Genomic DNA, 26,780 nt, shown 5'->3' with positions numbered 1-26,780 from the left:
AACAAAAGTGCAAAAGCCCTTCCCTTCCGTGTGCTTAACTTAACTTAAAGGAGACTACAGAGGCATGGTGACTTGGTGCAATGTGTGGGTCAAGGGAAAGAACTACAAAGAACATTATGGGGTGGCAGTTATTTGCATATATACTACACAGCAGATACTACTACTTCCCACAGGGGGAGTCCTATGGGAAAGACTGAATATGTGGCTATAAATTATGGTGACCCATCGAGGAAACTTAATGAGTTGATGGGACACAGGGGCTCAGAAGTGCTACTTTGCACAGGTGGTCAGTTGTGTGGAGGATATGCTCTCTCTAGAGGTATCATTAGGCTGAGAACGGTAGGAAGAAAGGAAGCCAGTCTTGGAACAAGCTAGGACACAAGAGGTGTGTGCAAAGGGGCTGCTGGTTTAACACAAGCTTTAAAAGTTTTGGAGAAAGACACCATCAGCCCTAAAGATGCTCAAGTCAAAGGCAGAGGCAGGCAAGAGAGAGGCCCATAGAGTGGGTTCCTGATCAAGGGCACAGGAGGAGCTGCGGAAGAAGGAAAAAGGCAGATGTGGAGCCCTGGAGGTCGGGGCTGCAGGCTATTCTCTGCCTTTTGCCAGTGGGTCATTGGGTGACTGGTATGCTGCTGCTAACCTTCCCCAGCCCCCAGCCCCCAGCCCAGGGGGGTTTATGACCTCTCGTTTGCCTCCTGGGGTAACTGTGGAAACTCGGTAGGTTTGAGAAAGTGCTCCTCATACTGGGCACTGTGCTATCCTGAAGCCTGGGCTGTGCCAGAGCAGGGGGATGGAATGGAGGTATCTGCCCTGGGCTCAGCTAGAGAGGGCAGGGCTGAACCTTGATGCCATGCTAGACAGGTGACTCAGGTCTTAGGACTCCATTTTCAGTAACCCCAAGGGGGTTCTCAACCTCAACACTTGACGTTTTGGATCAGCACATTTTCTGAGGCGTGTGTGTGTGTGTGCGCGTGCGCACGTGTGTGTGTGTGTGGTGAGGCTGCAGGGCTGGCCTGTGCATTGGAGGATGTGCCATGGCATCTCTGGACTTGACCCACTAGATTGTGCTCCCTGGCATGCATCTCAGAAGCCTGCTGTATAGCAAGGCATCTTTGGGTGGCTGTGTCACCTGTCCTTCCTCTCCGCCATCATACATGTGACCCAAGAAGAGGAACTAGTTTGTGGTCTGTTCAGGAATCCCTGGGAATTAGGGCTTAGAAGCTCCAGTATGGGCAGCCTGTGAGCTGCACCTTAAAGGAGGAGTAGTTTGCTGTCAAGACTTAGGGTGAAAGCATGTGAGCCACGAGCTACCTAAGCACAGTAGGGGAAGAGCAGGAGGTGTACTTCTCACTGTGGAGGCCCATCCAAGAAGGACTGTACTGTGAGTTCGTTCTCATGTCGTCCCTGCTACTCCACTACCCTAACCATTCCTCTCCCAGCCATTTTCCATAGTTCACACACCTTTTTTTCCTAATCCATGAAATGTCCCAAGTCCAAGAAGGTTGTCATTTATTCAAGCATGCATTTTGTGCTCTATACATTCAGTCATTTATTCAACAAACATTTGTTAGCACTCACTGTGTGCCAGGCACTATGCATGTAACTGTACTAAGTGCCAGGCAAGACGAGGCCCGACCTTTAAGGAACTCAAAGCCAAACACTCTTTATCCTGGTTTCCTGGGCCCAGCACAAAACAGTGTTCATCACATATTTGCTGAATTACTTAATTTTGCCAACATCTATTGTAAACTTCTTGTGTATATAACCCATGCTCAGACGACAGATGGGGAGAGAATTCTCAGATAGAGCCTGAATGTGTCTCCATCCCTCCCTGCCCTCAAGGAGTTTCTGATCTAGCAGTGGAGACACACACACATATAAAAACCCCAGGGTGTAAAGAAAGATGTCAGTAGGGAGAGGGCCAGGTGAAGACTAAGAAACCTCCAGGGCTCCTGGTTTCACATGGGAACTTCATGGTACTGAGGCGTGGCGGGACCATGTTAGATTCCATCCCAGCAGCTTGATCTTCAAGGTCCATGTACTGAGTCAGCACAAGAAACAAAGACAGAAACCCTTAGCAGGTGATGCCCCCACGAAGGACCTCAAGTGTAGGCATGGGGTCAGCCCAGGCTCTGCTGCACTGGCCGAATGACACTATCAGGAGGTCGGGCTTTAGGATTCACAAAGACACCCAGTACCATCTGTGTAGGAAGCAGCTGATTGCCAGAGGGCTTTGCAAATTAATTAGCTATTGGGGCCCAGACTAATGGCCATAGGCAAATAACAAAAATGCCAGCCGGGCATCGATTGATAATCACTCAGTCAAGCACTAGGATGTGGTCATCACCTTCATTAAAGTGAAATGTACAAACTAGCTTTCCACACTTAACATGGTCATGAGCCAGTGGTTGTATTTCTCCACTTGGGGGTTGACGGGTCTCCCAAGGCAAGCAATAAAAAGCCACTTCTCCAGCTTCAGGTCTCAGAGGAGCTCCAGGTTCTAGGAGGTTAAGAGCTCCTAAGGCAATCAGACTCACTCGGCAGATGCGATGTTGAAGCCCCACGCTGGGTCAGAGGTCACAGCTTGGTCCAGTATGAGCAGATTTCCAGTCCTACTTTATAGCTTGATTTTTTTTCCCTCTTTCAACATAAATGTTAAAAGTTTGGAAGAAGGAAAAGGAAGTCTTGGAAACTAGAAGTCTTTCTCTCAATGGAGAAAATCAAGTGTAAACTAATTTATTTGGTAGAGATGTTCAATACCACTTATTGTATGCAAGGCATTACGCTTGGTGCTATTAAACTGTTGATGGGATTCTCATATCAAACCCTATGACCTTCAAGATCCTATGCAAGATAGAAGTTCTTGAAAGTAAAGTTTTGCCCCCTTATGGCCAGTAAGTCTGACCCACTCATTCAATAATTTAATAGTTTTTTGAACCCTTTCTATGAATTAGGCGTTGCTCTGGTTACGGAGTTATAGAAATAAATGAGTAAGTCTTAGAAGGGAACTGAGGGCATGGGAACAGTAAGAAGAACTCTCCCCTTAAAAGTGTGACATTTGAAATGAGTCCAGAGTGACTCTGGCATAAAAATCAAGATGTAAAAACACCAGGTGAAGGACATAACAACTGCTAAGGTCTGGGGCTAGAAATGCTTGTGTTCAAGGAGCAGACAGAAGGAAAGGGAGGACGAGCACGGTGGCTCACGCCTGTAATCCCAGCACTTTGTCAGGCCAAGGGGGGCAGATCACGAGGTCAGGAGATTGAGACCATCCTGGCTAATACAGTGAAACCCTGTCTCTGCTAAAAATACAAAACATTAGCCAGGTGTGCTGGCATGTGCCTGTAGTCCCAGCTACTCAGAAGTCTGAGGCAGGAGGATCAGTTGAACCCTGAAGGTGAAGGTTGCAGTGAGCAAAGATCATGCCACTGCACCCCAGCCTAGGTGACAGAGCAAGACTCCATCTCAAAAAAAAAAAAAGAAAAGAAAAGAGAATTAATATTGGGGAAATGCAACTTGGCTCTTGCTTATATTACATATTTAGTCTTTCTACTCACTCTATGTAATCTAGATTTCACCTGAAAAAACTGGCGCTTATAGGGCTTAACTTACTTGCCTCCAGTCACCCAGCTGATGAGTGGCACCACTGGGCCTAGGCTCATGGGCTCTAGAAATAGGAAACTTGCTGTCACTATTTTACTGGCCTCCCATTGGGTCTTCCCCAGTCCCACCTCTCCCTGCCAATTCTCTCTTCCCATTCGTTTTCAGTCCTGTGTCCCCAAATAAGACTCAGACCCTGCTGTTATCCTCCTCAAGCAGCTGCCCAAAACTCAAGGCCATCTTCATCCCTTTCCCACAGGATCCACTTCACTGCTTTCCTGGCATTCAAAGCTCATCAATCTGTTCTCCATCCTCCTTATCAGCCCCATGGCAATGTCAGCACTCAAGGCCTCCATGCCCACTCACCATAGGAACTCCCCTGCCATTGTGCACTGCAGAAAAGCCCTCACCTCTTCCTCATGCACTTTGCCACTGTGCCACTGCCATTCCCTTCCTATGTGGATGCCTTTTCCCCTGCAAGGGCATGGGGCAGGTCCCTTCAGGCCCAACCCAGGCCTCATCTTGTCCATGCATCTTCCCAGATGCCCCTCACCCAACAATGATTGCTCCCTCTCAGAATGCCCCTTGGTGTTTTATCTGCAACACAGGAATGGGACACATTGCATATTGGAGCCACAAGCAAGAGGATTTGAGGTACTTAGGAGCTGTGTAACCTTGTGGGGGCTTTCTGATTCTTTCTCTCTGCCTAGTGGTATTACTGATACTGCTTTATCATGAGGGTCCATACATTATCATGTGTACAGCCCACCTGGTCTAGTGCAAAGTGCATAGAAGGGGACCAACCCCTGCCTTCTTAGAACTTAGAGTTTTTGAAAGTCAGACCAATAGAAAGATAGTGAAGGTTGGTGTTAAGAGACACCCTTAGAAGAATTCCCCTCATGAGGCCTGACAACACCCAACACTGACAACACCCAACACCCTACCCTACACCTTACACCATACACCCTGCACCACACACCATAAACCCTATACCATATACCTCACACCCTACACTCTATACCCTACAGCCTATACCCTATACCCTACAGCATATACCCTATACCATACACCATACACCCTATACCATGCACCCTATACCCTACACCCTACACTCTATACCCTACACCCTATATCCTACATGCTACAGCATACATCCTAGACCCTACACCATATACCTCACACCCTACACTCTATACTCTACAGCCTATACCCTACACCCTACAGCATACACCCTACACCATACACCATATACCCTACACCATACACCCTATACCCTACACCCTACACTCTATGCCCTACACCCTATACCCTACACACTACAGCATACACTCCATACCCTACACCATACACCTCACACCCTACACTCTGTACACTACTCCCTATACCCTACACCCTACAGCATATACCCTACATCCTACACCATACATCTTACACCCTACACTCTACCCTACACCCTATACCCTATACCTTACAGCATATACCCTATACCATACACCATACACCCTACACCATGTACCCTATACCCTACACCCTACACTATACCCTATACCCTATATCCTACATGCTACAGCATACACCCTACACCCTACACCATATACCTCACACCCTACACTCTATACCCTACACCCTATACCCTACACCCTACAGCATACACTCTACCTCCTACACCATACACCTCACACCCTACACTCTACCGTACACCCTATACCCTACAGCATACACCCTATACCATACACCATACACCCTACACCATGCACCCTATACCCTACACCCTACAGTCTGTACCCTATATCCTACATGCTACAGCATACACACTACACCCTACACCATATACCTCACACCCTACACTCTATACCCTACACCCTACAGCATACACCCTACACTCTATACCCTACACCCTACAGCATACACCCCACACCCTACACCCTACACCATACACCTCACATCCTACACTCTATACCCTACACCCTGCAGCATACACCCTATACCCTACACCATACACCCTACACCATACACCTCACACCCTATACTCTATACCCTACACCCCTACAGCATGCACCCTACACCATACACTCTACAGCATACACCCTACAGCATACATTCTAAACCCTACAGCATACACCCTACACCCTATACCCTATACCCTACACCCTACACCCTAAACCATACACTCACACCCTACACTCTATACCCTACACCCTACAGCATACACCCTACAGCATACCCTACACCATACACCCTACACCCTAAACCATACACCTCACACCCTACACTCTATACCCTACACCCTACAGCATGCACCCTACACTGTACACCCTACACCATACACCCTACAGCATACACCCTACACCCTATACCCTACACCCTACACCCTAAACCATACACCTCACACCCTACACTATACCCTACACCCTACAGCATACACCCTACACTGTATACCCTACACCCTACACCATACACCCTACACCCAAACCATACACCATACACATGGGAAGACTTTGCCTCTTGTCTGTGTCCTAAGTTCCTATTCTTGGAACTTACAGTTTTTGAAAGTCAGACCAATAGAAAGATAGGGAAGGTTGGTGTTATGAGACACCCGTGGAAGAATTCTCTTCATGAGGCCTGACAACACCCAACACCATCAACACCTTGTGCCAAAATAGGAACTTTTGAAAGTCAGACCAATAGAAAGATAGGAAGCAGGGAGTAGAAAGACTAAATACGTAGTATAAGGAATGTGTAGAGATGCTTCCCTTTCCTTTCAATTTGGAGCCTGAACTTGGGAAGGCAGGAGTGTGTCATGACCATGGAGCCTAAAACAGAGACGTGATCCATAAGATCCATAACTATCCCTCCAATAAAAGAGTAAATGAAGGTTGTACCTTCTGAATTAAAGTACGTAAGTTGTAAAAGTTCACCTCTGGAGAAGACAATAAGCGAACTATGAAAACTGTCTTGCGGGGAGAGCAGCCCCTGTTGTTTCTCTGGAGATAAAAGCTTATGTTTCTGGAACATCTCCAAAGTTGGATAAGTGGTCCATCTGGATGAGCTGATTTCTCCAGCTGGAGTGGAACCTAAATGTATATGTCATCAGAATCTTTGGAAGGTCTTTGGCACTAGCGATATGCTCAGGAAGAAGGAAAAAAGTAGATGCTTGATGTCCACCACAGCTGTCTGCCGTGAAGAGCTGCACAGATAGGTTGATTCATTCAAGCTGTTCTTGTGTGTCATTGCTCAACATAGACCCGCTACCTCCACGCTGGGGGAGACCTTACTCTTCTCAGCCTTGAAAGGATTGATAAAGAGGTCAGCAGTGTTCCCAGAGATTGGGAAGTTCTCTGAGAAGGACCCAATTTCAGTTGTTTGCAACATTGCTTTCTTTGCTCACTTTCTGTAACTGCACTCCTGTGTAAGCCTTTCTGCCTCCGGTGGATTGTCACACAGGCCCCACTGGAGAGAACACAGCTCCAACAGAAATGCAGAGGAGGAAACAGGCATCATTTCTAAGCAAAGAGGGATCTAGACAGGAATGTTGTTGAAACATTGTATTTTATCTTCCCTTGGTCCTACTTAGAGTCTATCTTCTGCAAAGGGCACAGAGATCCTTGTGAACTCCGTTTAAGGACACAGACAAGAGGCAAAGTCTTCCCATGTGTATGGTGTAGGGTGTAGGGTGTTGATGGTATTGGGCATTATCAGGCCCCATGAAGGGAATTCTTCCAAGGGTGTCTCATAACACCAACCTTCCCTATTTTTCTGTTGGTCTGACTTTCAAAAACTGTAAGTTCCAAGAAGGCAGGGAGTGTATCTGTTTGGCCAGTTATTGGCGGCTAGTCTTGGCACTTTGCATGCCTGGGGCAACCAGCAAAGGTCCACTGGAAAGAAGAAGGGAGGGAGGGCAGAAGAGACAGGGAGCAAATTAAGAAAAAACTTCCCCTCCCCATAGATTGCAAACTTTCTTGAGGCCTTAATCATTTTTCATTCCTTGCAGCATAGGGCACATAGGAGGAGCTCACAGACACCCATGGAATTATCCTGATAATCAACCAGCTCTCTGCAGAAGAGCAGGCTGTGGGCCCAGGGAAGGTGGAAACAGAGGCTGGACACTGAGTGATAATGCCTTTGCGATTAGTTTCCTGACATCACCAGAGTCAGGCCTCTTAAACACTCTGCCCTGGTATTATCATCTCCTAAACAATAATGCCGAGAAACCTTGCCCACCCACTTCCAAATGTGCTTGAACGGCATGAAATCAGGGTAGAATCTGGAGCAGCATTATTATGGCTTTTATTAAGGTTTCCACTAATGCCCCTGTTCTATGATGCCTTGATACTTTCAAGACATGTACTTTTTCCTAAAGATTCTGTTATTATTCTCAAAAGAAAAGTAGGCCGGGTGCAGTGGCTCACACCTGTAATCCCAGCACTTTGGGAGGCTGTGGTGGGCAGATCAAAAGGTCAAGAGATTGAGACCATCCTGGCCAGCATGGAAAAACCCCGTCTCTACTAAAAATATAAAAATTAGCTGAGCATGATGGCACGCACCTGTAGTCCCAGCTACTCAGGAGGCTGAGGCAGGAGAATAGCCTGAAACCAAGACGTGGAGGTTGCAGTGAGCTGAGATTGCACCACTGCACTCCAGCCTGGTGGCAGAGCAAGACTCCATCTCCAAAAAAAAGGAAAGAAGAGCAAACTTAAAACTAGTCTCAATTTAATTTAAAACAGTGTCATCCAGTTATAACCTACTGGATGGGTGTGAAATCATCTGTCAGTGTTTGCTTCGGTGCCCGCTGAACTACAACTAATTACACTTAGTTGTCGTGTGCAGCAGCCATGGAGGAGAGCTGTGAATAGGCAGGCCTTGTTGCTATAGAAACATTTTTGGCCAAAACAAAATTTCAATCCCAAATGCCACTTTTAGGCTGGAAAATTTTATTTGAGTAGCAATAATAAATAATTATAACGTATAACGTACTACGCAGGTGCCAGTTATCATTATTTATTATTGCTAATACTTTATAACCTGTAAAGTACTATACAGATGTCAGTTATCAAGTACTTTTTGAAACTGGTACTTAATTTTCACGAGAAGTCTTTGAAATATCAATCATGATTTTAACAACTGCTGCTACTATTTATTAGAAACTTGAACCATTGTAAGCACTTTACATGTTTTCTCATCAATTCATCTTAACAAGTGAATGAGGTAAATATTCTCATCCTTATTTTATAATAGAGTAAACTGAGGCATGGGGCTTTTAAATAGCTTTCTTAAGAACACACAGCTGGTTAGAGAGAGTGTTGGACTCGAACCTGGGCTGATGGACCCCATGACCCATGCTTTTGATGCCATACCTTGACACATATCATATACCCGTTTTACAGATGGGAAGTGGGAACCCAGAGAATGAAACCAATTACCAAGTTGTCAGTGCAGGACTCAGTAAGATTTCTCTAATCTGAAAGCCTATAGTCTGTCCATTTTTTTCTCCATCTCTTTAAAATCATAGTTTCTGCTTTTCATCCGACAGATTTGAAGAGGATAACATTGGAATTGTGTGATGTGAGTGTCAAAATCTCAGTAGGCTCAGGGACTCACGCACGCCCTTCTCACACAGTGCCCTGAGGCCCTGTCCAGGTTCTGGTGAAGCCGCCTCCTCCTTGGATGGCCCCTCTGCACCCAGTGGTTCCCAGTTTCCCCCCCGGATCCCCTCTTTATGCATGGAATCACCTCAGTCACTCAGCCCAGGTTGTGCCTCTGTCACACTGTCCTCTGAGAGGTGACCCTGATCCCTCCCAGGCACCTTCTATGCCATTTCCTCTCTTGTACTTATGAGGCCATTTCCACCCACCAGCGTCTCAGAATTTTCTGCATGCATTGTGTTTTCTAGGGCAGACATGGTGAGTCCTTTCTGCTGGTCAGGAGCTGGCCCATGGCATTTACTAGAGGAAGGAGAGAGGAAGCAAAGAAAGGAGAGAAGAAATGGAGAGAGGGGGCAGTCTAGGGGTGACTGAAGGAAAATAGAAGAGACTTTGCCTCTCTCTGGGCAGTCCCTACTGCTCTAGCTCTTCTCCTGGGCCCTGAAACAAAGCTGCAGGAATAAATGAGTAGAACGAAGCAGTCAGGTTTTACAAGTTATAATGATGAAATTATTTTTAAAGGGAAACATATGCCCATGTGTATGTATGAAGTGCTCATTGACAATGGAAGGGAGGCTCAGGAGCCTGCATTTTAAATTCTCTTTGAAATAAGAGGGCAGCCATTGCCTTGGCTATCACTCATGGTGTCACTTTAAACGTGTGACACCTTTGCCTGGGAAATCAGAAATTTTCAAGTGCCAAGCATTTAAATGGCTTCTGACAGCCAGAAGGTGACAGAGGCAATTAGATTTCATGTTTGTAACAGATGGAAAAGGCATTTTGTCAAGTCTGTAAGACCTGTAGGAAAACATGACAGGTGCCTGTTCTGAACTAAAGAGGCAAAGCCAAGAATCGGGTCCTCTCCATTTCCCAGCAGAAGTGCCCAGAAGAGACCCCTTAGAGGGCTCCCCCATGGGGGCCTGGGAAGGCCTCCACACTGTGCCTCCACAGGCAAAGGGGACAGTTATACAGCTAGACTACAGGGACTGCTGTGTCTGTCAAAGATGTCTGCAGAAGGCAGGTTGAGTGCTTTCAGCTGGCAAATATAAGAATATACCAAGGTACAGTCTCTCTGTAGGACAGGTTAGCAGTCTATTGTGAAAGAAGTTTTTGGTCAGGCACAGTGGCTCATGCCTCTAATCCCAGCATGTTGAGAGGCCAAGGCAGGTGGATCACAAGGTCAGGAGATGGAGACCATCCTGGCCAACATGGCGAAACACCATCTCTACTAAAAATATGAAAAATTAGCTGGGAGTGATGGCATGTGCCTATATTCCCAGCTACTCAGGAGGCTGAGGCAGGAGAATCGCTTGAACCCAGGAGGTGGCAGTTGCAGTGAGCTGAGATCACACCACAGCACTCCAGCCTGGGTGACAGAGCAAGACTCCTTCTCAAAAAAAAAAAAAAAGTTTTTATATATCTATAGATTATAAAATATCTATCTATAGAATGAAAGGCAGAGCGTGTGGACCTTACACTAGGCAAGGGGTTTTTTAGATAGGACACCAAACCTCAAGCAGCAAAAGAAAAAATAGATATATTGGATTTCTTCACAATTAAGAAAATTCTGTACTGCAAAAGATGCCATCAAGAAAGTGAAAAGAAAATCCACATAATGGGAGAAAATATTTGCAAATTATGTATCTAATAAGGGACTTACACCAAGAAACATAAAGAACACTTAAAACTGAATAACAAAAAGACAAATAACTCAATCTGAAAATAAGCAAAGGATCTGAATAGACATTTCTCCAAAGAAGATGTACAAATGCACCCATCAGCACAGCAAAAGACTCTCAGCACTATTAGTCAGTCATTAGGGAAATGCAAATTAAACCCATAATGAGCTATTAACCCACACACACTAGGACGCCTATCATAATAACAATTTTTAAAAACCAGATGGTAAGCGTTACTGAGGATATGAAGAAGTGGGAGCATTCTGATACTGTTGGTGGGGACATAAAATAATGCAGCCACTTTGACAGTTTGGCAACTGCTCAGAAGCTTAAATACAGAGTTTTCATGTGACCTAGCAATTCCACCTGCAGGTATACATTCAAGAGAAATGAAAACATGCATCCATATAAGAACTTGAATGTGAATGTTCACAACAGCATTATCCATAACTGGCAAAAAGTGGAAAAACCCCAAATGCTCACCAGCCAATGACTAGATAAGCAAAATACGGTTTCTCTATACAATGAAATATAATTCAGCAACAAAAAGACAGTACTAATACCTGGTATACTATGGATGAAGCAAAAGAAGCCAGACACAGAAGGCTACATATTATTTGATTCCATTTATATGAAATGTCCAGAGTAGGCAAATCTATAGAGACAGAAAGTAGATTAGTGATGGCCTGGGGCTGGGAGTGAGGGTGGAGAATGGGGAACGACTGCTAATGGGCACAGGATTTCTTTGTGGGATAATGAAAATGTTCTAAAATTAGAAGTGGTGATGATTGCACAACTCTGTGACTATAATTGAAAACCATTGAATTAAGTGGATGAATTCTGTGGTATGTGAATTATATCACAAGAATGCAGTTTCTTCAAGTTAGCTATAGATACCAAGAAACATAGCTTAAAATACTAGCTAAATGTTTATCATACAACAAAAATATTCTTCTTTAATACAGATTTTCATGTGGTACCTTTTTAATGAGAAACTATTAAAATGTCATGGAAACAACTCATTCAATACGTTTTTATCTTTTTTGATGAAAAAGCTATACCTTTTGACCCAGCAATGCCTTTGTAGAAGGAAATCATCCCATGATGTGAATAGATTTGGCTATAAAGATATACATTGCAGTATTATCTGTAACATCATAAAACCTGAAACAATGATATCTGTCATTTATTAAACACTTACAATGTGTAATGCAGCATTCTGTTACAGGAAAACTTTATCTCTTCAGTACAACAATCCTATGGGGAAGCTCTCAATATTATATTCTTTACAGATGAAGAGAGTCTCAAATCAAACAGCTGCAAATCAGAGCTGGGATTTGTATCCAAGACTGTCATACTTCATGGCCTGCAGGTGCCCCAATCTGTCTATAACATTCTCCTTAATAACCTAAAATCCTAAATTTAATTAGCATGCTGGCATTGAAAACAATTTTGTAAATAAATAAGCAATGACACAGAGTGATATTCACAACGGATCATTAGGTGAAAAAGACAGACTCAAAAGCAATCAGCTCTCTATATTTCCTGAATATATGTGTGTACAAACACACACACACACACACACACACACACACACACACACACACGAGACTTGCTGGAGGCTAACAGCATTTAATAGTGGTTTTCTTTGATTGGGAGGATTCTGTGTAATTTTAATTTTTTTTGTTTTGTTCACCTGTATTTTCTGTTTGGGGTCTGCTATTTTTGCTTTACAAACTGCAGTGGCCATTCTGTTATCCCTTTAAACAAGCTAAAGTAGTACTGATAGATATAGAGCAATATATGACAGCCTTTTACGAGAGTGCAAAAAGGATTGCATTTATGCCGATCTGTGAAGACAGCAAGGCTTATTGCTGGGACCTCTTTTGTCAGCCAGAACCACCTCCTTCCTCCCTTGGGGGGTGAGGGGGTCTCATTTCTGCCCCACTTCTTATTGTCCCCGCAAAGGTTTTCTCAATGGACTTGGCCACGTCACTTTTCCACTGATATGCTTACATGCTAAGTTATAATGCCTGCTTCCCTCTTGACAAGGATCATTACATTTTAGTGTGCAATTCATATTTTAAATGTAATTTAAATTTCTCTAATTAAAAATTTAACATTAATTCATTGGAGACAAGTTAGAATATTCTGAAAAGTATAAAAAGTCAATAGAACTCCCCCATCATTCACTCACCTTGAATTGTAAGAAGGCTCTGTGGATTGATCAAGTCAGACTATTCAAATAAACCCAGTGGGGCCAGGCAGCAGGAGGTGCCCTGGGACTGAAGGCCTGTGAATCTCACGTGACCTCCTCTAGCTGTTGAGACAGCACAGCCTCATGGGAAACAAAAACCTGGGGCCAGAAAACCTGGGTCTTAACCTCTTTCATCCACTACTAGCAGGTCTTTAAACTTCTTAGACACGCTTTCTTGAGTATACCCCAAATTCTTCTCAGAATGAAGCGGGTCATACACAGAAGAATGATTCTTAAGAAAGGTCAGTGGATTGCGGTGGCTCACACCTGTAATCCCAGCACTTTGGGAGGCCTAGGTGGGTGAATCACTATGTCAAGAGATCAAGACCATCCTGGCCAACATAGTGAAACCCAATCTCTACTAAAAATACAAAAATTAGCTGGGTGTGGTGGTGTGTGCCTGTAGTCTAAGCTACTTGGGAGGCTGAGGCAGGAGAATTGCTTGAACCCAGAAGGCACAGGTTGCAGTGAACTGAGATCATGCCACTAAACTCCACCCTGGTTGGCAGGGTAAGACTCTATCTCAAAAAAAAGGAAAAAAAAGAAAGTAGCATTTTCAGTAATATTGGTTTTTCCTACTTCCTAGGATAGTAGTGGGAATTTAAAAGAGCCAATAGAGGGAAGAGCTCTGTCTTAAGCAGAATGGAACACAGTTGTACATGTGAATCAAAGCGACTTGGGATAGATTCTCTATTGTCTCACTAGGCCTTTTCAGTCTGCAGACCACGGTGTATTTTTGAGCCCTGTGGCATAATGGAGAAGCCAGGCTCTCCTCCCCTTCATCTTCCTCCTCTTCCTCTTCCTCCTCCTGCTCCTCTTCCTCCTCTGCTTTTGAGCCCTGTGGCTTGATGGAGAAGCCAGACTCTCCTCCTCCTCCTCTTCCTCCTCCTCCTGCTCCTTCTCCTCCTCCTTCTCCTCTCCCCACCACCCCACCACCCTTGCAAGGACCTTGCTGACAAGTCACCATCCGCCAGCCACTCATGAGTGGAATGGAAAATAAGCGTCTGTGATGTGCTTAGTGATTGCTGTTTTCATGGGTAGGTGGCACAGTATGGGGCAAATGGTGAAAGCTTTATAATCCTAGTTTTGCTACTGATCAGTTTGATGACCTTGGAAAAATTACCTACCCACTCCAGGCCTCAATCTCTCTGTAAAATAGGGATAATAATATTATACTTAGGGGTTGTTTTGGAGATCATGAAAGAAAATGTGAATAAATGACTTGGTCCTTAGAAGGTGCCTTGTAAATGTTTAATTATTTTCTGCTTCCCTTTAAGTAAACACATACACACACATACACACATGCACACACACACACAATTTTTATATAAAAAAGAAGAAATAGCATTCACTAGGCATCCTTCAAATCTTACATTTCAGATGGTCTCCTAGATCATGACTATACCAACAGGTAATTTTGATGCCTTTTAAGAAAGCAAGAGTGATCCTAGCACTTTGGGAGGTTAAGGCTTGAACCCAGGAGTTTGAGACCAGCCTGGGAAACATGGCAAGACCCTGTCTCTATATATTAAAAAATTATTGGATTAACCAGGAATGGTGGCACATGCCTGTGGTTCCAGCTACTCTAGAGGCTGAGATAGGAGGATCACTTGCACCCAGAAGGTTGAGGCTGCAGTGAGCTGTGTTCACTCCACTGCACTCCAGTCTGGGCAACAGAGCAAGACCCTGCCTTAAAGGAATAAATAAAATAAAATACAATTAAAAAATAGAAAGCAAGAGTGAAACCTTAGCCTGATATTCAAAGGACATTGACCAAGGGCTAAGCTACCTTCTGCTTTTCTCACCCAAATTCCACGGGCTTTCACCAAGTGAAACCAAGAACTACTGATTCTAAGAAGGAAGGAGAAGTGCATTCTAATGTCCTAATACTGGGGTTTCAAGATGAAAGTTGTGTTAATTACCACCCCTCTGATGGAAGTTTTGCCAAAATCAAAGTGTTACAAATTAGATTAAAATTCAGACTTTAGAGATCAAGGAAAGGAGATGATTTTCAGTGTAGGAAACATGCAAGAGAATACAAATATAAACTTGGATGTATAGCAGTTTAGAAAAACGTCCATCTGTGCTTTAGTTTCCAGAGCTCTCTCCCTAAGCTATCCTGGCTGCTCAATAGCATGCCCCAAGTCAGCTGGCCCACAACACCTTGGTGGCACCTTCCAGGTGTGAGTGAGTTCCCAGGAGAGGTTGGTGTGAGGCCAGAGGCATGGTGCTCTGGATCCCACACTACCCCTTTTTCTTAAGACTTAACAAGTCACTGATGGACTCCCTGCCTCAGATGATTCTTATTCCAGTCCATCCCACAGTCAACTGGCCAAGCCACCAAGCTGCCATTCACTCCAGTTCACTTCTGTTTCATGCATGGTGTTCCCCACCTTGTGCTGGGCTCTGGGGATAAAGGAATAACTACCTCCCAATCCCCACTAGCAGAAGCTCACTTTCAGGAGGTGCTGATGCTCCATCCTTCAGTGAGGGCCTGTTGAGTGCTATGAACCATTTTCAGCTCTAAGAATGCAAACACAAAGGACCCAGTGACAGGAAATTCCTAAGTCCTTTCTGTAATACCCCATTTAAAAGCCTTTATGGATGCCCCATTGCATGAAATGGATGCCTGCTCTGTGTCCCAGGGTTGGTGTCTTCTAAATCACATCTCTTACTTAGTCTGGGATTGAATGATCTCTGAAGTTTACTTTTCACTATCCCTCTATGCAAATTCTTCTCTTCATTTAGAAGTCATTGGTCCATCTGCCTGCCATTCATTCATCTGTTCACTCCCTCACTCATACAGTCATTCCCTCACTCATGCAATATACATTTTGAGTCCCAGGCCCTGCCCTGGAGCTGCTGGGTTACTTTGGACCCAGCTCCTATCTATAACTGGGTAATCAGCTTCTGGCCCTACTGCCATCCCTGCCCACTCCCTCTCAGAAGGCTCATTCATGCTGTTTTTCCCATTTATTTCCTCCCATCGAAATCCACACAAGTCCTAGTGAATCTCTGCAGCTTCCTCTGGGCCACCCTAGTGCCCAGAAATCCCTCCCTCCCCTGAATCCCCAAAGCACAAGAATTCTTGGCTCACTACTGCTGATTATTGCAAATAGCTCACCCAGAGGTTTGCCAGTACATGTGTCCTGCTGGATACAGCCACATTTTAAAAAAATATCCACCTAACTGGAGCTTGAGACTTAGGCTTCTTTGTGACTCACATTGCCTGGAATAAAATAGAGAAAATAAGCCAGCTAGATATTGTTAAGTTCCCAGAGGCCCAATGGTCTGGTCAGGGCCTAAAAGTCATACATCTGGTTTCTCCCAGGAGATGCAGAGAGAAGCCCTGGGTTTGGAGTTGGAACACCTGGGTTCAGGTTCTGTGCAGCAGAGAATTTCTTCCTGAAAAGACAGTCCTTCCTACCTGATCTAACTTCATAGTATTGTGGCAGGAAATAAACCGTGAGTCTACAAGAAAGCACCTTGGCCCATGTGTGATATCACAGGGAAGTAAGTTTACCAGCTCTGCAGCTACCCTGCGTGTAGAGGCACCTGCCCCCGAGTCAGATGGCGCAAGGGACCTGCTCCCCATCAGCCTAGGTTGTAATAACTAGTTTCATCAAGTTACATTGCAGGCGTTAAACCATGGATAATAACATTCCTGATGATGAATACAGCCAACTTTGAGTGCAAATTACACATCAGGTATTTTACCTCCATTGTCTCCTTTAATCTGTACTTCAGCTCTGTGAACACTGATCATAATATCCCCATTTTACAGATTAAGAACTGGAAGCTCAGACAGGCAAAGGAAATTGGCAACATAGCCACGGGCAGAGCTGGAATTAAAACCCCAGTCTGTCTGGAACAAGGGCCATGAGCTTTGTACTTTGCTCTGGCCTCATGCTTTCAACGGGAAAGAAAGAAACTGCCCACCGCAAGCATGAGATGGCATACTGGTTAGAACATGGAGCTCTGGCGCCCGCAGCCTGAGTTCAAATCCTAGCTCTGCCACTCCCAGCTCTGAGACTTGGGGGGAGTGGCTTCAACTCTACCCTGGAGCCCCCTCTAAAGCTGAGATGATACTGTTGTTACGCAGCTCCTAGGGCTGCTCTGAGAACCCTACCTATACACATTCTTCTACAACCCACGCAGAACATGTACAACCCACATTCAGTGCCAGGTACACAGAAAGTGCTACTTGATGTTCATTCTCCTCTTCATTGTTATATCTGTGTGGGGCTGCAAGGGCTTTGCAGGAATTAACTCCTCGATTCCACGCAGTGCCTGATGGATGACGAACTCACTGGGTACCTCTTTACTGGGCTTCCCATTCTTCTGCTTTACATGAGGCAGACACCACTGTAGATGAAGATCCACGTTCCAGGGAGGAGCTGAGAAGTGCAAGGGGTACCAGGAGGGAGGTGGAGTCCACCCAGAGGACCCTCTGAGGCACGGATGCCCCAGGGCAGGGCCGCCAGACCTCCTGCTTGTCCAGGGAGCTGCCCACCCACTCCTTGCTGTTTTGCTTACTGGAGCTGCTCTGGGGAGGCCACAGGAGGGATTCCTCCTGGTAAATGCCCAAGGGTCCATTTCAACAAGGGCAGCTGTGTGTGTGTGTGTCTTGGTGACTGTGTGTGTCTGTGTGTGTCTTTCTGTGCTTATGTAAGTGTGTATGTGTGTGGGTGTATATTTCTTTCTATAGCTGGATGTTTCTGTGACTGTGTTTTACTAAGTGTGGGTCTCTCTGTGTCCATGAGTGTATGCCTGTTTTTTTATGTGACCGTGTCTGTGTGTGTAAGTGTGTATCTCTGTGTGAGTATGTCTCTATGACTGTGTGTTTACATCTGTGGCATTGTTTCTGCATGTAAGTGTGTTTTTCTGTCTGTAGCTCTGTGTGTAAGCATGTGTGCATCTAAGCATATGTGTGTGTAAGCATATGTCTCTGTTGGTGTGTGTGTGTGCATGTGTGTGTGTGCACACGCGTGTGTATGTGTGTCCTTAACCAACTTTGACAAACTCCGAGTCTCCTGGTGCTGCTTTAAAACGAAGCAAGGCTTCTGTGTTATGTGATCTCCAGCCAGTGGCTCACTCTGATCTCCAGAATTTTTAAAAGAGAGAGAGAATCCTAACTCCCAGGATCCTCTGAGAAGCAGTAGCAATACACTCCTTGACTGCAGTGTGTGTTTTCATCTGTGGCTGTGTGTGTGGACATGTGTGCATGGCCAGGGGAAGGTCTTGACTCCAGAGTGACCATAGAGACTGAGGTCGAGGCAACTCACCATGTTCTGAGGCCCCAAAAAGGAAAGCAGTGGTCAGCAATTGTGGTTTTGACCTGAACTATTTTTAAAGTTAAAAAAAAAAACAACAACAACAACAAACACACACCAGCGGAAACTCATTGCCATTGAATAGATAGGTCACATTTAGATAAAGCCAGAACCCAGAGCTGTGGACGTGTAGGTATGACTGGGTGGACTGAGAAGACCTGATTCCTTTACACCCTGTGGGGTCCCATGAATGTCCCTGCACTAACCACAGTGTAGCCGTCGCTCCCACTGTGCAGAGGACACGCTTCTTCAGCTACCGGGCCTCGAGCATCTTTGCGGTGACACTGTGAAGTCTGGTGTATTGTTCTCATCACAGGTGGTCACTTGCCCAAGCCCACTTCATCAGGGGGTAACGCAGCTAGGGTTCAGACCGAGCCCTTCTGCCCCAGAACCCATGCTGTCTGCACATCTCTGCCCAGCAACTCCCGTTCTGTCCCCAAGTGCTTTGTCTCTAGTCGGGTGCTTTAAAGTGAAGGCGGAGTCGACCGTTGGCTTGCTTAAACACCAATTTTCCATGGTGAAAAAAATGTTTCCTTCAGAAAGATCAATTTAAACAAAATACTTTAAAAGAAAGAAAAGTTCTCTAAGCCATCTTGCAATATCAGTGTGACCCACGCCATTAACCACTTCCTCACCAGATCAGGATCCCTGGCTTTTTATAGCTGAAAAAGTACTGAAACTGTCAGAGGGGGCCCATCCTGACACTCACGCCTCCTCCCTGCCTGCAGGACCTTCTGCAGTTTCATTCAGATCCTGGAGTTTTGAGCTTGAATAGTTTGAGTATGTGTATGTTTTCTGTGTGTGTGTGTGTGTGTGTGTGTGTGTGTGTGTGTTTTAATTTAAAGTACATCCAGTGGTTCTCAGAAAAGCTGCCCTGTTCATTGTTAGAAAAATAAACCCGAGAGCCCAGGAACTCAACAGTAGGCCAAATCATATTGACCCTTGTTCCTTGGGTCATTGAATTCCAAGCCTTGGCCTGGCTGAGTAGGTTAATTTGATTGTTGCTGCTTCTCAGAGGATCCTGGGAGTTAGGATTCTCTCTCTTTTAAAGATTCTGAAGTTCAGTGTGAGCCACTGGCTAGAGATCATGTAGCACAGGAGCCTTACTTTCTTTTAAAGCAGAACCAGGAGGCTCAGAGTTTGTGTAAGTGATCAAGGACAGAAAACCAGGTCTATATCCCAGCCCTGTCTGCAGTCTGTGGACCAAGTTGCCAAGCCTGTTCTGAGAAGCCCAGAGCGATTACAAAAGCTTCTCTGACGTCAGTCTCACAGCGGCCATGTCTGGGATCCCCCAATTCCATGCACTTGTGTTTTTCCTTGCCTCTGGCTGAGATTCTGACTGTCCAGCTTTGCCTCTGACCCCAGGCGCAGGTCTCTTCTTGAACTTGACAGTTAACAGAGATTATTGTAACAACAGTGTCACCACCTACCAGGTGGTGAAAGGTCCACTTCACAGTGGCTAAGTGTTTGGCCACTGGGGTCAGAGCCCAGATCTGTCTCCTACATCATTGTTAAATGGGATACTAAGAGCAACTGACTTACACAGTTGCTGTGAGGACCCAATGAGTTAAAATACGGAACCTCTTGAGTGAGTTTGTCCAAGTCCTCGATTCACAGTGGTTGCTGTTATTACCGTGAGTGGCAGTAGCATGGGGAAGAGCAGTGGCACTGGTGTCACCACCACTGCCTCCCTGGTTATCCATGAGCTTTCAGTGTGCAGCCAGTGTCTGAGCTATGGGGAGACCCATAGAGGAGGTGCCCTGGAATTGCACACTGGTCAAGACCCCACTCAGTTCACTTGTTCCTCCCAGGGCAGATGACCCAGTTCTACCAATAATCTAGGCAAAGATGAACTTCCTGGAACCCAGCTCCTACCCCTTACATCATTAGAAAGAAGAAGCCTGTTATTTTAACAGAGAGTAAGCTGAGTTTGATGAAGCACTTTACCCTTACAAAGACTGTGTTTTCATTACCTCCTAGGCGGGCTTCTATTCTAAAGTCCAACTCGATCTTAATGGAGCCAAGAAAACTTGCTATTTATGGAGCCCCTGTGGGGGTGATGGTGGGAGACGGTTCTACCTTTGCAGAGTTCTCTTCCCAGAGGACTTTGCCAATCTCTGATCCTGTTAAAGAACCATCAGCCTGTTGCCTGTATATACAAATTCATCTGCACAGCCAAGACCGAAGGTTCCCTTGTGCAGTACCCCCTCACTTCACAGGTTAGGAAACTGAGGCCTAGGGAGACACCTGTTCAATACTACACTGCATGCTGATATGCTGTTGACCAGTCATGACCTCTGCACTGTGTGTATACCCAGAATAGGTCCTGGGACCCCCAAGCAGGGAGGAAAGCTGCACAGCCCTAATGTGGCACTGAGGTCTCCAAGTAAGCAGGAGCAAGAGATGCTCTGGACCATCAGCCCTGAGCCTGCTTTCTCTTCCAGGGAGGCTCCGCACTCTCCCCAGCCGCCATCATCAGCCACGAGAGGGCCCAGCAGCAGGCAGTTGCTTTGGCAAAGGAGGTCAGCTGCCCCATGTCATCCAGCCAAGAAGTGGTGTCCTGCCTCCGCCAGAAGCCTGCCAGTGTCCTCAATGACGCCCAGACCAAGGTGGGCACTTAAGTGCAAGTTGGGAAGGGACATTCTCTGGTCTTTTACAAATAGAAAACGAAGACCTAGAAAGGGGGTGTGACCCACCCCCGCCATATCACATGTGAGGCTGACCATCAGTGGGAGCTGGAACTCACATTCCCCAGCCCCCAGAGCTGGGCACATGCTACAATCTGCAGCAGCTCAAACATGGAGACTGAGGGTAGACAGATATCTGCAATTTGTTTTCCTTATTTATAACATGGGAATAGTCATACATATCTCATAGAGTAGGAGGAGAAAATGAAGTAACACATATGAAGGGTTTGGGCCCATGCCAGGACAATGGCAGGCAGGGGACCAAACCCTTAGCAGGTCACAGCTACATGTATTGAGCATTGCAGACATGGCTTCATAGATGGCAGTGGGTTTGAGCCACTTCACTCCCGGAGATGGGACAGCTATGTCTTCCCTTTCTAGCCTGCAAAGTTCTTGCTTGCCAACCAAGCCTCTGGCTGGTGCTCACATTAATGGAGGGAACAGTAGCAGGAATAATTGTTGTTACTGTAACTGATGGCCTGATCATCTTAGCAGTGAGTCTGGATTCACAGAATTGGAGCAGGTCTTATCCTCAGCTCCCCTAAATGCAGGCTAATTTGATCACAACTGAAGCTGGTTAATGTCACCTGTTAGAGTCACTACCTCCTCTTCAACCACTGTCCCCTCCTGCCTTCCTCACCCACCTACAGGGTCAGGCTTACCCATCCCTCTCTGGGGATCTGCTGTGACCTCTGGGATGCTCCCCTGGAGACCATCATTGCTGAGAGTGAGATTCATTCACCCTCCAGCCCCTGACTTTGTCACATGGTGTCCTGTCTGCCAGTTGTCCTGGTCATTTTTTCCCAGTAGAGTCCCTGATGGATAACCAGCATTAGCATTCAGTATGGTTAAGACCTCATTATGCAAAGCAATGCAACTGATTATTCCAGGACAATTGATTATTGTTGCATCCAATGCAGCTCCTGGCCGTGAGTGGCCCTTTCCACTACTGGAGTCCTGTGGTCGATGGCCAGTTCCTCCGGGAAGCTCCAGCCAGAGCTCTGAAGAGGACTTTACAGGTAGAGGTCGATCTGCTCATCGGGAGCTCTCAGGATGACGGGCTCATCAACAGAGCAAAGGCTGTGAAGGTAGGCAGGGGAGGGGCGTCAGGCATCTCCAGCCTGGTGCTTCCTAAGGGTTCTGGACCTCAGTGTCTGACTTGATCAAAAGATGTCGACCAATTGCTGAATAACTACTGTGTGCAATACCTATGTGAGTTTAGGAGGTGGTAATGGGGGTATTCAGAAATCAGACACTTGCAGGGTAGTGAGCAACACAGGCACATCCACAAATGACAGCTGTGAACAAATCACTGTGGAAAACTGGAGCTGACTCAGAAGCTCTGCAGCTCAGGGCTCCAAGTTAGAAGACTCAAGTCTGGGCCATGCCACCCCTGTTTCACGAAGGATGCTTGTCATACTGAGAACTGAGAGGTTAGGAGGCAGGGGGTGAAGGGACCCTTATTAAATCATCACCCTTTCCCAATCCTGAAAAAGACACCAAAGCACCAGGCTTCCAAGTTACATTTTTTAGTAAAGATAGCATGCAAACACGCAGCTTTGTGCGGCTTGCTGGAGGCACAGAGAAGTGGGAGTGAGCTGTGAGGTCTGCAGTCTGCTTGAATGTACAGCTCCTGCTCTCGCCAGCAGTCACAGCCACTCACTAGGATGTGGCTAACCCTGGAAGAGGCTGAGCACATGTTCCTCTGCCTACCCCACCCTGCCTTGGACATGCTATTCATGACCAAAGCCTTGTAGGTGGTCAGACCTGAGGAGGGGAAGCCCCGTGTGCATGAGGCACAGAGAGAGGACCACTCTAGGCATGGGTAGAGAGCACCCTCCCCTTACATGCATGACACAGGTCTCTTGGCTCTGTTGAATATAAGTCAGTGTAACCGAGATTTTATTAAATCATGAAAGCAACCAACAGGATCCTGAGTTCCTTTGGATAATACTATTTCCTTTGGATAATATATTTCACCTTGGGGACTCTATCCTACAGTAATAAAAGCTCCAGTCTTACATGATATATATACAAGAGTATTTATCGCAGCATTGATTATTGTGGCAAAAAGTTGGAAGCATCTCAAATGTCCATTAACAGGGAAATGGTTGACTAAATTAAGATACAGACAATTAAATATTATGCAGATGTTAAAAAGAATGAGCTAGATTTATCTCTGCTGGCTCAAGGGATGCCTGTGACACATGACAAAAAAGATGCAGAGGAATATGAAATTAAGATGGCATTCATATTTTTAAAAACCAACCTGTACATATCTTTATATTTATAAATATGTATATTTGTATATTTTCTGCATAGAAGGATAGCGGAGTGAAAAGATTCACAACAGGCAATTAACATTGGCTACCTCTGGAGGGGTAGAGATGTGAGAAAGAATATAATGAATTATTACTATTGCTATATATATATAGACATGCATAATATGTTACATATTATATACATTTATGTATACATGTATATAGAGAGAAAGAGAGAGAAAGAAGCAGGGCTGGTGAGGCTAGAATATGGAGTTGATTTCTAAAGGTTCCCATCTGGAAGGTGGGTATGGCATGTGAGCAGTGACAGAGTCCTCTCTGAGGGTGTGTGTGTGAGTGTGTGAGGGTGTGTGTGTTGCAAGGGGATGGTGGCAAGCAGAGCTTAGTCACCCTCAGCTTTCATCCAGCTAACTCACAGCCAAGGCAAAATACCATTTGTACCTAGTTCATTTCAACATTTTTCTGCCAAGCACCCGTATACAGCACAGACCTCACCCTGAGGGGATGCGACTTTATTATTGGACAAGACAACCATTCAGGAAGGACTGAAAGGGGCCACTCTCCTCCACTGTCTCACAGTTTGTAGTCTCTAAAACAGGGGTCTTCAAGTTGCTTCTGATCAAGCCCCTCATCAGTTAGGAGATAGTAAGTTTAGTTATTTTAGTATAAATTAGATACATGTGTACTCCTGTACTAATACTCCGAATTATTATAAACCCTTTATTGAAACAAAAGAATGTTAAAGCATGAGAAAGCAATGGAAGTTCTAATCTTAGTATTCCCTGGCTGCCCCTAAACACTCTCTGCCCTGGAGACAGTTATCTGAGGCATGGGCAGACTGGGATGGAGCTGGCCATTGACCAGGGACTCTTTCTCACTCACCTCCCTAATGTACACTGTCCTACGGGGGAGGCACAGTCTCTGTGCAGAAGACGTGATGTCCTTACAGCTCTGGTTCCTTGGACCATGCACTGAAAACTTACCATAGCCATCTTTGACTTTTGAAAGAGGAAGAATTACTTTTATATTTCCAGGAGCCTTGGCATTGGCCTAGAAAGGGCTGATGGGGCTAGGAAGGAGGGAGGCCCTGTGATTAGTTCCCAGACCTCTCCCAAGGCAGTAGAAATCCAGTCCATCAGGGATGGTGAGGGCGGTGGTTGTTATTGGCAGATCTGGGACCATGGTGTCCAGAGGGTAGCCCAGGCTCATGTTTTCTGATTATGCTTGTTCATTGTGATAGGAATGACTGTACTTGTGGCTGCCTTGGGCTTTCCTGGTTTAAGCATGGTCCCAGGAATATCTGGAAGTGTCCTAACTTTGTCCTGAATTCCTTAATCAGTCCAGCCAGGGACCTGAATCCAGAGGACTGGGATCTCTACTCAAGGATGTATTTGCATTCTTCTCATTGAGTTTTTCTCTAAGGGTTTTAAAGAAAGCTTACTTTTTTCACTTGCAAAGAAAGATGGGTCCACTAGCAGGAGACTCACTGCCAAACAGGGGCCTGGCTGGGGAGGCCAGCAGTGAAGTCAGGCGTCCCCAGATAGAGAAACCCCTCTGAGGGCACAGCAGAGCAACTCCTAGACCCACTCCATGGCAGTCGTCCCAGACACCAAGCACAGGGAAGTGTTTCCCAAACACATTTATTCATTGGTTAGACCGTCCTTTCTGGCTTTACTTCTTCATTCATTCCCTTGTGCAGCCACTGAGCAGCTTTTGTGAGCCTGCATCCTGCTGAGAACTCATCTAGGTGCTGACTGGTGAGGAGGACTACCTGCAGTAGGAGAGTGTTGATGGGGGATTAGAAGCCAGCTCATAGCTCAGTGCCACTGCACGTGGACATCTACTAAACATGTGTCTGTGCCCAAATTTATTCCTCCTGGACTTTTCCCTTCAACTCTGAACTGGTTTAGCCAATGTCCACTTGACATCTTGACTTATATGTCTCATAGTGTCTCATCAATAATACAGCCAAAGTGGACTGCCGATTCCACCTCTGTTCCCACCCCAATCAGCATGTTCTTCTATAGTCTTCGCCTTCTTAGTAAACAACTCAGCAACTAAACAACTCATCCTTCTGTACTCAGGCTCAAAACCACAAGTCATTCCCAACACTGCTATCTCATATCCTACCAGTATTCTATCAGTGAATCCACCTGATCCAGCCATTTTCTTTGGGATTTTTATGGTAGCCCCCAACTCTCTCTCTCTGCACCTGTCTTGCCTCTTGTAATCTCTGAGAAGCATAGAAGCCAGAGCAATCCCTTTATAAGTCAGACCATGTTACTCCTCTACTCCGAGCCTTCTCTCCAGTGGCCTTCTCTCATGCAAAGGAAAATCCAATCTTCCATTAACTGCCATAGCCCGTTTGATGTTACCCCCGTTAGCTCTCTGACCTCACCTCCTGCTGTTCCCCCCTGCCTCACTGTGGTTTGCCCCTTTAGAGTTTCTCAAATAGGCTGAGCATATCCCACATCGGCATCCTGGTATTTGTTGTTTCCTCTTCTGGAATGTTCTTCCCCTAGGTAACTCACTGCCTTACTTCCTTCAGGGTTTGCTCATCAGAGGGACCTCACTTGACCACTTGGATTGAGAGGGAAGCCATATCCCTAGCCTTCTCTATCCCCACATCCCACACCCCACTGCAGCACTCATACCTCTTGACATATTATGTATTTGTCTATTATCTTTCTTTCCCAACTAGAATGTTTGAAACTGCTGCATCTCTGGTGCCTAGAAATGTGTTCAGTTCTGCTAGACACATCGCACACAACAGGCACACAGTAAACATTCACTGGAATGAGTGAATGAAAATATGAAAAACTGACCATGACTATATGCTGGGCCCTAATCCAAAAGTCTTCAATGAAATAATTTACCCTCACAACTACAAGGTGGGGATTATTATTACTGTTTTTCAGAGAAAAACCAGAATTCAAACCCAGGTTCTATCTGCCCCTAAAGTCATCCTTTTCCCATGATGGCACTCTGGGAAAAGCCAGGCCTTCCTCCAAGAGCCTTCCATCTACCATCAACAGTATGCTGGGTACTGCAATGTTTGCAAACTCAGATAGAATAAGGGCTACTATGTGCAAAAGGCTTTGCAATTTTACCCACATTTTTTTTTCTGTTGTCATTTATTGATGTATTTATAAGTTTAAAATTTTAATAACCTTAGGAGTTATCCTAAGTGAAGTAACTCAGGCTCTTACTTTACTTTATCTCAATCATACGGCTGTGAGGTAGGGAACCATGAACCAGTATTTAACACCTTTTTCTTTTTTTTGAGGAAGAAAGGCTTAGTGAGGT

The 26,780-nt window shown here is 45.5% G+C and overlaps 2 protein-coding genes across 6 annotated transcripts in view; one reads left to right on the top strand and one right to left on the bottom strand.

Annotated features, from left to right (window-relative positions):
* TG (thyroglobulin) overlaps positions 1-26,780 on the top strand; it is a 275,822-nt gene that overhangs the window by 210,753 nt on the left and 38,289 nt on the right. For all 4 annotated transcript variants that reach the window (XM_078353142.1, XM_035277468.3, XM_035277469.3 and 1 more), the window contains 2 exons: positions 20,953-21,117; positions 22,116-22,283. In XM_078353142.1, the coding sequence (XP_078209268.1) occupies positions 20,953-21,117; positions 22,116-22,283 (333 nt within the window). The remainder of the gene's footprint in view (positions 1-20,952; positions 21,118-22,115; positions 22,284-26,780) is intronic.
* The window catches only part of SLA (Src like adaptor), a 68,148-nt gene that overhangs the window by 39,358 nt on the left and 2,010 nt on the right, over positions 1-26,780 (bottom strand). The gene's annotated exons all lie outside the window — the stretch shown is intronic.

Source organism: Callithrix jacchus, chromosome 16 (assembly GCF_049354715.1).
Source record: "Callithrix jacchus isolate 240 chromosome 16, calJac240_pri, whole genome shotgun sequence".
Taxonomy (NCBI): Eukaryota; Metazoa; Chordata; class Mammalia; order Primates; family Cebidae; genus Callithrix; species Callithrix jacchus.
Note: the sequence above shows the minus strand (reverse complement) of the source record. Positions and strands in the feature narration are given on the sequence as shown.